At 45.6% G+C, this 10,694-nt stretch overlaps 1 protein-coding gene across 5 annotated transcripts in view; it reads right to left on the bottom strand.

The window, feature by feature from the left end:
• Positions 1 to 281: 281 nt before the first annotated feature.
• The window catches only part of LOC138303597 (zinc finger protein 436-like), a 73,957-nt gene continuing 63,544 nt past the window's right edge, over positions 282 to 10,694 (bottom strand). For all 5 annotated transcript variants that reach the window (XM_069242883.1, XM_069242878.1, XM_069242880.1 and 2 more), the window contains exons 8-9: positions 9,226 to 9,321; positions 282 to 1,487 (exon numbers count right to left, since the gene is read on the bottom strand). In XM_069242883.1, the coding sequence (XP_069098984.1) occupies positions 607 to 1,487; positions 9,226 to 9,321 (977 nt within the window). In that variant the 3' untranslated portion in view covers positions 282 to 606. The remainder of the gene's footprint in view (positions 1,488 to 9,225; positions 9,322 to 10,694) is intronic.

The following is a 10,694-nucleotide window of genomic DNA, read 5'->3' as shown; positions in this document are numbered from 1 at the left end:
AGCCCAGACAGCCTCTGCATATTTCTTACCTGTTTTAAGCAAACACAATTCACATGTCCTATAATCGCTTTTTGACGCAAAAGCGGCGCAAACTTACAAAATACAAATGTAGTGCGGCGCTAAAGACGTATAAATATGGGCCAATGTCTCACGCCACCGTTGTATTTGCATTTGTTTTGTACTCAAAGCATGTAAACCACGTGCATTTCAGGAGCCGCTAACTCACAAATCCTAATAAAAAGTGAAAATGAACACAGAAATGAAGCTGCAGTGGACGTTTTGAAGCTAAAGAGGAGATACAAGTGCTTTTATTAAAGGAAGTTAAGTCACACATTGCATCCGGGGGGAGGACTTGCCTAAGTTTGGAAACCAAAAGAGGGGGCAGTCTCTCTCTCTCTCTTTTCTTTCTTTCTTTTTTTTTTTTTTAACAAGTCAAGCATTTCTCAATATTTTGTCTGGGGATGTGCTTTGCTGTGCATGAAAGCCTGCACTGAAACTGTGACTCCTTCTACGTTTGTGTCTTTTGAGTGTTTTCGTTGTTGAACAGAGAAAGAAGCCGGCCTAATTCTGGAGTCCACTGTGTTCAGCTAACAGAGCCCTTTGTAATTAGTAGCAGAAGAATGGCTGCTTGCCACCTTCGGCTGTCCACCTGACAGCCTCCAGTCCTTTGGAGTGTTTCAAGTGTGTCACAGATTGTGGAATATCTTGTCTGGCTGCTCCCACTGGAACATTACAAATCTCTCTCATGTGTGTTCTTTGGTGCCTAATGAGACCTTCCTTAAGGCTAAAGCTTTGCACACATTCGGTACATTGATATGGCCTCTCTCCACTGTGTGTTCTCTGGTGGCGACTCAGACTTTCTTTCCAGCTGAAGCTTTTCCCACATTTGGCGCATTGATACGGTCGCTCCCCAGTATGTGTTCTCTGGTGGCCTTTTAAATGGTGTTTGTGGCTGAAGCTTTTCTCACATTCGGTACAGTGGTAAGGCCTTTCCCCTGTATGGGTTCTCTGATGCCGAATTAGATTAACCTTCTGATTAAAACTTTTGTCGCATTCCAAACACTGATAAGATCGCTCCCCTGCCTGCGTTATTTGGTGCTTGATGAACCCGATATTCTCACAGAAACCTTTCCCACATTCAGCAAAGGAAGAAGGTCCCCAGTTGTGCTGTGCGTCCGACTGGCTTTTGATAAGCTGAGTCTTGACTAAAGAATTTCCACAATCAATCGGAACATTTAATTGTTGTCTTTCCTGATGAAAAATTGACGGTGATAAATTTCTGATTTCGGTGTTACATAAATCAGTTTTCTCTTTTCCCTTTTTCTGATTATTTTTAGACCATTGCTGTCGTCGGGAGTCTGTTTTGTCAGAGCTTCTCATAAGATTCACTTTGCCTTTTTGTGATGTCGCAGAGCAAGGAGAGGTCGTTTTTTCACTACTTGCGAATGAAAATTCATTGTTCCTTTCTCTGTCCATGCTGGTCCCAACTGTTGGATGAAAACCAAAGTCACATTAATACCTTTCTACGACAAAACAGACCACACACAAATATTATTTTTAACAGGCTTACGCCACATGCCCATTAGGAATGACCATAAATCAAATGGTGTGGGCAACGTATCCTCTGGCGCGTGAAATGCCCGTTACCCAAACTTCCCCCACAACCTTGTCATCTCACTGACCAGCATTAGGGTGGCTGCACTGGTTTGGAAAAGGTGTGGCCCTCTTGACTTCTTTGATTACTGGACATAACTATTGGTCTGTTTGAAGTCATTAGGCTACAGTATATGTTTTCTGCTCACTATGGGCCTGATTTAGAGTTTGGCGGAGCGGTTACTCCGTTACAGACGTGACGAATATCCCGTCCGCCGTATTACAAGTTCCATAGGCTATGGTGAAATTGTAATACAGGGTAGGGGATGTCCGTCATGTTTGTGGCAGAGTAGCCTTTCCGACAAACTCTAAATCAGGTCGTATGTCTCCAAAATATGTGCGAGAAAATGGTGTAGAAAACAAGTCCGTGAAGGTATACCTGAACCGAATTAACTCCGATTAGCATTATTTGTTTCAGTGTATGAACCCTAGGGTCCTCCTCTCAGTGGCCCTCGTTCTGAGGACTGAACACAGTCTGCTGGTAATTAATGGGTTTCATCACAGCTTGACCTTAGCGTGCACTGGTAAGTGAACGTGTATCCTTTAACTCAGTGTTCTTAACCTGTGGTCTGGCGACCTCTGAGGGTCTGCGAAGGCTACTCTGGGTGTCTGCAACTGCATAGAAAATTAGATATTTTTAACAGTTTAATTAAGTGTATGTAAATGAAAAAGCAAAATTTAAAGATGAACGTTTTAAGATGTTCTGTAAACATGAAGGGGTGTGGAATTGGAGGATACAAATTAAGTCAGTATCCTTAGATTGATTCACGGGAGCAATGCAAGTGGATCAAACATAATACAGTATGGACGATGAGCGGCCTAAATTGAATTTAGAAAGACTCCAAACTTCCCATTAAAATTACTTTCTTTCTGATTTTTTTTCTCAATTTATGCACCGGCTGAGGCAATTTTTGGGGACCAATACTTATTTTGATTGATCAGACATTTCCAGAGAGAGAAAAACACAAACGGGAAAGAAAGAGCAAAAACCTGTCACACAGGGACAAAGGAAGAACTTGCAACAGGGAGAAAGTGGAAGGAGGTGTTTGGTGGTGAACTAAAGAGGACTGAGGTGGTTTGTCTATTACGCAACATTGGTGCTCAGCATGCTAGCACTTAATAGCGCTGCCGCAGGCTTCTGAGCACGGCTTTGGACACTGGCACGCATTCTTTTCCAAGCACTTGCCAAGCTACACAGAAATCACATTGAAGGAACAGAGGCTGGTTTGGAGGCCCTATGTGAAGAGGCCATAGAGGGCCGGAGTGTTAACCACCTAGTGATCGGAAAAAAATGCTTTTGGAGGTGGATTTGCGCCATAGCACACCAAGAAAGTGAAGGACCCCCAGGAATGGGGGCGCGTCAGCGAAAGGGGTGCCACAAAGGAGCATAAGGGCATGAAACCCATGGGCCAATCAGAGGCACCTAACACAGGTTGGGCTGAAAGAAGGAAGAAGTCTCTACCTTGATGCTCGGCAGCACCATCATTGTTTTAGCAGCTGCATAGAGCACAGGAAGGAGTTCCTAGAGTCCAGGGAAGAGCCCACACTGCCACAGCTGGGAAGCTGACATTGTCCAGCGTTGGGATAGTCCCATGAGCTGTGGCATGAATGCAGGACACATCATCATTCACTGCCACAGCCTGGGGCACCAATGACCCGGGGTGATGGCTGTGACTCAAGGAAGAGCAACGCAACCCAGACCCCCTCAAGACCTCCCCACATCACTCTTCTCTTTGCACACCAACCATCAAGTAGAGGTTAAGGTCCTGGGACAGCCGAAAGGCGATGCAACCCAACCAGTTACCCCGGCAGGGACCACGGAGAACTGAGAGGCAATGGGTCAGCTAGGCGAAGTGGAGGAGATGCTGCAGATAGTGAGAGTGGCAACAGCAAGGCTTGGAGGAGATTGGCTACTCGCCGGCTGGAGGAGGATCCTGGTGAAGGGCCCAGCAGGAAGTGCAGGTGGTAAAGGAGAGTCGGATAAGCTGAACGGAAACCGACACTAAGTCAAAGTCCCAAGAAGCGTCAAAGGAACACAAGTAGCGGGCAAAGAAAATGGGTGATAAGAGAGGGCCAGAAGCCAAGGACCTGCCGTTTGGATCCAGTAAAAAGGCCATCAGCAAAGCAGCAAATGAGCATATAAGCGTGATTGTGCAGAAATATTTAAAATCATTTGCACCATTGTTGTTTAATGGCTCAGAGCAGTGTGGGGGAGGCGGGGTGAGGAGCATGGCTGGACACTCACAATGATTTGCGCTTGCACAAGGTGGGGGGGGAGTGTCAGGCCTCCCATGGCACCGAATGGAGCCTAGGCAACCCTTCAAGGGGCTAGGAGGTGGGATACAGGGCCTCCCATTAGTATGGGACACACATGAAAGGTCTTCTGGTGGTTAAGAATGAGAGGGGCAAGAGTGGGGCATCTTGGGCTTGGTGCAGAACAGCAGGGGAGCTGCGTCACTCATGAAAGCATAGAGTAATACAGTAGGGAGCAGGGTACAGGGAACAAGGAACCCAGCTTTGAGGGGGCAGGCACCAGAGGCTTATTCAAGGTCCACACCAGGTCAACCATCAATGGTCAGAAGGGCAACAGGTTTGGGGACCCTCATCCCATTAGCATTGAAGGGAAGAATCTGGAGAAAATAATTTATCGATATCTTCAGTTTATTAGGAATTCAAGTGAAGGGCCTATACCTGAAGGTTTGTGATAACAAAGACTGTATCAGAGAGACAAAGATAGTCAGAAAAGAAAGAAACTTTGATAATTGGATCAATGCATTCAGGATTATAGAATGCGCCAATGTAGAAAAATTCCCACACTGTGCATAGACCTATGAATGTATAAGGCAAAGATACATGGGGAACATAGTCAATTTCCAGGTGAGGGTTGGTTGGAGTACAACAAGGGCTTAAGATTGGAGATGCAAACACAAAACAACGTTGATTGGGATGAGGAGGATGTATCCGGGCTTATTAATAAGATGATGGTGGCTAAAGAAGCCAAGAAATGGTGAGGGCAAGTGGAACAGCCAAGTTGAGCACCCCATTTAGGGGAGGTAAGATAAGCAGAGATCCTATTACATAGAAAAGCCATACCCGAGCTGGAAGGCAGCAGCAGACAAGGATAGCACAGCAATATGCTGGAAATGTGATTCAGATGAGTGCACATGGAGCGCTTCATGCAAGCTAAGGCATGCATACGTCACCTGTGGGCAGGCCACCTTGCCTCAGAGCGCAGGTGTGGCAAGAGACACAATGTCAAGAAAGAAACAAAAAAGAAGGCCTAGTGGGGGCAGCCATAGCAGGGGGGGGGGGGGGGCACAGAGAATGGAGGGATTTCCAGTTAGCCAGGTTCCCCCATAAAAACACACAAGCTCAGAGGGCTAGCTAATAGTTATAACAGAAAGCATGCTGCACTCCTGACAAAGTGTTCTAAGAAAGGTTTTAAGATCCCATTCAAAGGTTCCGTCACCACAAACATAGCAAGGAACTTGAAGTCTGCCCAGGTTCACCCAGAAGTAGTCTGCCAAAAGATTATGAAGGAGAAAGCTTTGGGTTGAATTGAGCCCCACCCCCTTCTCTGTAGGACTGGTGATATCCTCACTGGGGGTGGTGCCTACAAAAGACCCGGACGATTTAGACTCACACATCATTTATCTTTTCCAGAAACAGCATCTTTGGATGATGGGATCAACTCGGAGGCATGCGCAGTGGGGTACTCAACCATAGAAGACTGCATGTCATGCTAAGGGAGCTCCCAGGGCTGATAGGCAAGGTAAACTTTGCAGCTAAGGTAATACCAGCAGGGCAAGTTTTTGCAAGGCTTCTGACACAGCCGACAATAGGCTTTTGGGAGAAAAATCACCACATAAGACTTGGGGCAGAGGTAAAGCAGAACCGGGCAGTGTGGCACTCATTCCTGGGAGAATTTAATAGACAACTAATATGGAGAGAGGGATGGGTGACAGTTAGACAAGTAGCCCTCTTCACAGATGCCGCAGGAAGCCAGGGTTTTTTAGCAATATTAGGAAAGTTGTGGTGCACAGGGGGATTGCCCTAAAGGTTGGATGAGTGAGTTAGGCGTCACAAAGAACATCACTTTGCTACTGTTGTTCCCCATAGTGGTGTCCCTGACTTCTGGCGAAAAATATTGAGAGACATGAAGCTCACCCTCTGGTCCAACAACCAAGGGGTGGTGCAGGTAATGAACAGTGGGGCAGCCAGATGCCCCAGCGTATTGAGACTAATAAGATACATGGTCAAGTTACAATTGTACGGCAACCTGGACATAAACAAGGAATTTCCCAGGGGTGGAGAACGCACTTGCAGTTGCACTCTCTCTTTTCCAGGTGAGCAAGTTCAGGAAACTACACCAGAGGCAGAGTGCCAGATGACACCTTTCCCAGGATCTATGGGGGAGCTGGCAGGGCAGCTTTGTTAGGTATGATTGAACATGCACTCACACCCAGTTGGGCGAAGTGGTATGGGAACTACACAGACATGGTGATGCAGGTGACAGGGCTTCAGAGACCTCAGAACATGAAAAGTTCAACCAGGGCTATTCTTCAAACGGGCATAGGATCAGAATATGTCAAAGTCATGGGCACAAGATCACAAAGCTGCAGTGGCACACTTCGCCATATTGATCACTGAGAAGGACCCTACTGCCTCTCATTACATAAAGTTAGCAGTGAAGGGCTGGAAGGGACTGGAGGGGAAGAGGCAGGATACAGGACTATTCATAGATATCGAAAGGCTGACCCAGATCATGGGTGCACTTGAGTTAGTGGCCCAGATGCATTTGAAGTCTCTCTGTTCAAGGTGGCGTTCACCACAGCTTTTTTTGGGCATTCAGAGTGGGCAAGCTGGTGGCCTCACCAAAAAGGGAGGCAAGCACAGTGTGTCTGCAAGCATCGGATGAGAAAGCAGGCATAGCAAAGGAGGAGCTGCTATTGAGAAAATCAAAAACAGACCAAGAGGGTAAGAGAACCTGGGAAAAGGTACATTGCCTAGCAGACCCAAAATACTGCCCAGTGTGCTGCTTGTGTTCCTATATGACATAGAAAAATATGGTGAGGTGTGATGGCGCACAACTCACCAGGAAGGGTGCTGCTGCCCGGTGCGGCACTTTCTCCCCTGATGTCTACGAGCAGGAAAAGAAAGGACTTCCTTCCTGCCCAGTGGAACACAAATCGAACTAATCATGGAGCTGCTCTCATGCTGTTTTTAGTATGAGAGCAGCCACACAATTGGTTGGAGTAGGCAAAACCACTGCTCACTTTGAGGCAGAGGGCCTGTGTCAGCAATCTGTGACTGTTTCACAGCCCTGGGACTGCAAAGTCTACAGTGCGCATGTTGGGCTGGTCGTCACAAGACAGTGGGCCAATATGACATGCGCACTGTAGACCTAGCGGTCATCCTGCAGTCGTAGGATTCAACTCCACCCGCTGCCCTGATGAGCAGTGGAAAATTAAAGTGGCATTGCAATGCCATTTTATTTATTTGTGTTTGCCTGATATGCTCACAGTAGGCGGAGCGACGCTCCTCCGCCCTTGAGGAACTGCCCCTGGTTGAGGCCAATTATCAGGCCTGGAAAATACTGTAACCTCTTTGGGTGATAGGTGTCTAACGTGTCTTCCTGCCAGAAGCTCTTCTTTTTGTAAGGTTAAAGATTTGGCATTACAAAACCAGGTCAACAGCTGTATTTTCTAGATAGACACTTCATATTCTAAGGGACAAGAATCTTGTAAGACAAGCATGCGTAGCCACATTTTGAGTTGCGTCAAACATCAGATTCATTGTAAACTGAATAACTTCAGGCAGGATTGCTTTCTTCCAATATTACACCTCTTAGTTACCCTCCAGTGGAATGATAGTACATGTCCCATTTGCCTTCACCAGTCCAGTCTCATTCTACCCGTCCATAGGACAGAAATGACCGATTTGTAGTATTGGGGCTGGCAGTGATTTCTATCAGAGTATAGAGCAGGATGGCATCTTACAGTTATATTCGTAGACAGAGACCTTCGTGCCAAAGTCTGGACAATGTCAGACTAAAGAAAGTCACTTTGAAGGCTGCTCACGATTTCCAGGTAAAGGCACAGCTGTAAATGAGAATATGACGGTAAATATGAACCTCATGCCCTACAAAGCCTTTTAGGGAGACACATTACTGCTTGAAGTAATTTCTCCGGATAAACCTAGAAAATGCAGTTTTGTCATGAGATTCCAAAACGACTTGAATGGAAGCTCCCCTGAGGCAGGATAGCAAGATTTGGTTGTACTCCCCCAGCCTCCTCTGAAGGTGTATCTCTTGGTATTAAAGTTCACAGACAAGAAATGCATGCCTCTTGGCATCAGACCTTCTGGCTTCACAATTTGACCATGCTTATTGCATGCAGCGAAAGCACACCTTGTGCTTTTAATGGACATTAGAGATCACTTTTAAGCCACACTTAACTAGTCAACAGCTTCCCATGTGCTGCTGAGGGGCTAGGCAAAGGATCACGGAAAGGAAACTGTGGTAAGTAAGCATGGCTCTTTGACCTCTGTTTATAGGGTAAGCACAGGTTAGCATTTCCGTCCTCTGGAATCCTTGGTTCTAATCAGCTATAACAACGCTCAGCACACATTTCACACATTCATAACTCCAGAGGAGTTTGGTGACAACCTTCTAATAAAGTCAGCAACTCTGCTCACATCAAGAAATTGCTTCTACAAAGGAAATATGTTTGTGTACTGAGATTCAGGGAAAACTCAAATATTTTGTGTTATTGTTGAGAGTTCCTCCAGTGATATCAGGCGGGGAAAGGAAAAACTAAATGCTACAACACTCTGGTGGATTTGCCTAATCCAAAAAATGAAATGCTCTAGTACCTAAAAACGTTTTGTCACCTAAAAATGTTTATAATATCTGTCATGATGCCTGGTGTCTTCACAAAATGAGGAATCTTATTGTCACACAGAATGTCCTCAGTCGCAAATTCTTTGTTACAGAGTTTCTCAATAGGTAAATTGGGCTTCGATCAGGAGAGCGCCCACACCAGCAGCGGCCAGTCCTGCTCCAGCACAGGTCTTGCTGTCCTGGGACTCAGAGATCCTGTAAGGCCACAATTCTTTTGTGTGGTCTCCAGAAAAGCACAGGGAACTAAGGCGTTTTCTTCTGCTTAATTTTGAAGCAGATTGCATAAATCGCACCATTGCAGGACAGCTTTACACCAGTGGTTCCCAACCTATGGTCTTGGGACCCCTGGGGGTCCTTGAAGTCTCCTCAGGGCGTCTGCGACTGCTCAGAAAATGTAATAATATTAACAGATTAGGTCCCCAGCTTTCAGTAATGACTCCGTGGAGGGTCACCAGATTCCAATAATTATTCAGTGTGGATCCCCGGGTTCAAGTAATGATAAAGTGGGGGTCCACAGAAGTCAAAAGGTTGGAACCCCTGCTTTACACCAATATCCGCAGCATTCAAACAGTCAATGCCACAGAACCATATACACCTGGTTGTAAAGAAAAATAATCTGAATAGTATCCTATTGTGTACTCTTTACCTCATGAAAAATAGTTCTCACCCACCTGCGGGCCCATCCTTAGGCTCTGGCTCCTCTTTCAAATGCGATCCTTCCTCAGGTTTAACTCTCGGTGAGAATATCGCTGTGACCTCCGACTCACCTGAGATAAGGAAAACACAAAATCATGAATTGAGATTTGCAAACGATGAGCAGTTGTCATAAGTGCTAAGCTTCTTTTCATTTTTTCTATCAAGCTCTTAATGTGTTATCTCTGTTACACTGTTTAAAGTAGTAAAGGCTCTATGTCAACTTGACGCACGTGTCCACATGGTTATCAGATGTCTTGGTCACGTGATGTTGGAGCTTCTTCTCTCTTTGTCCAAAGTCACCTCCATTCACTTGTAGGAACCCATCAACCTCGAGGACGGTACAGACACCTAGACCACAGTAATATTGGGGCCAGACACAAATATAGGGACATCCCCTTGCAAATAATCACTGTTCTCTTACTGCTCCACTCATCCAATCACCAGTCATTATTATTGTATCGGAACAGGGACACACCCATGCTATGTCGAGTGCATTTGTGCAGTGCTTACTACCATTTGTTGTGTCATCCAGCAGGAGTGCTTTCAGACCAGGACACTCTGTAGATCCGAGATTCTGGTTGGGTAAAGTCAAAGTGGTCTGTAGACATTGTATTTGGTTGGTTTTGGGGTGTTTTGCTGTGACGAAGAAGCAGCTTTGTGACTTGTTTATGGATAGATTGAATTAGATAGTGATCCACTAGATTTTGTTAAGGATCTGTGTGGATGATTATGTGAATGGACGCATGTGCAAAAGAATATTGCCATATGTTTGTACATTCTTGTCTATTTATGGTGAAAGGGTTGTGAAATGAGTAGGCTTAGGGCTACGAGTACAACATTTTATAAGAGTAGGCAAGTTATTTGTGCATTGAATACCCCCTGTTCTCAATATGTGGGTAGATTCCAAAAACAAACTTAAAAGGCGGTGTGGCAGCAATTATCAGCATGCATCAGACGGTATTCTTTTCAAACATTCTGTCTCCCCTGAACTGGCATCCTTACTGTTTTGGTTGCAGAAACCATGTACTGTTGCTGCTTCCTGGCATGGGAGGGACTTTCAAGCAGATCGTCAATTTTCCTTGCTGCTGGTATTCTTTAAGCAGTAATGTAAGCTTGGATATACATCTTGCCCACTAAAACACATCATGATCATCATCCCACCTACGGGAGTTGCAAACTCTGGAACAGGTGATTGTTGGTACAGACAACATGGTCATGCGAGTTTCCATATAACAGTGAACTTGTACCCCTTGTGAGTTATCCCTGGGCAAACCCCTATGCAAACAGACCTTCTCCCTGGTATCCTGAGAGTTGCTAGACTAGTAGACTACCTTAGAACCACTTCTTAAGGGGAAGAGGCTATTTACTGTAGAACACATAGCTCTTCCTCATTTGTCTTCTACAGTTTCCATGTCCATGAATGATGATTCTAAGCCTGTTTCTG

Source organism: Pleurodeles waltl, chromosome 7 (genome assembly GCF_031143425.1).
Source record: "Pleurodeles waltl isolate 20211129_DDA chromosome 7, aPleWal1.hap1.20221129, whole genome shotgun sequence".
In the NCBI taxonomy this organism is placed as follows: Eukaryota; Metazoa; Chordata; class Amphibia; order Caudata; family Salamandridae; genus Pleurodeles; species Pleurodeles waltl.
This window is presented reverse-complemented; position numbering and strand designations above follow the sequence as displayed.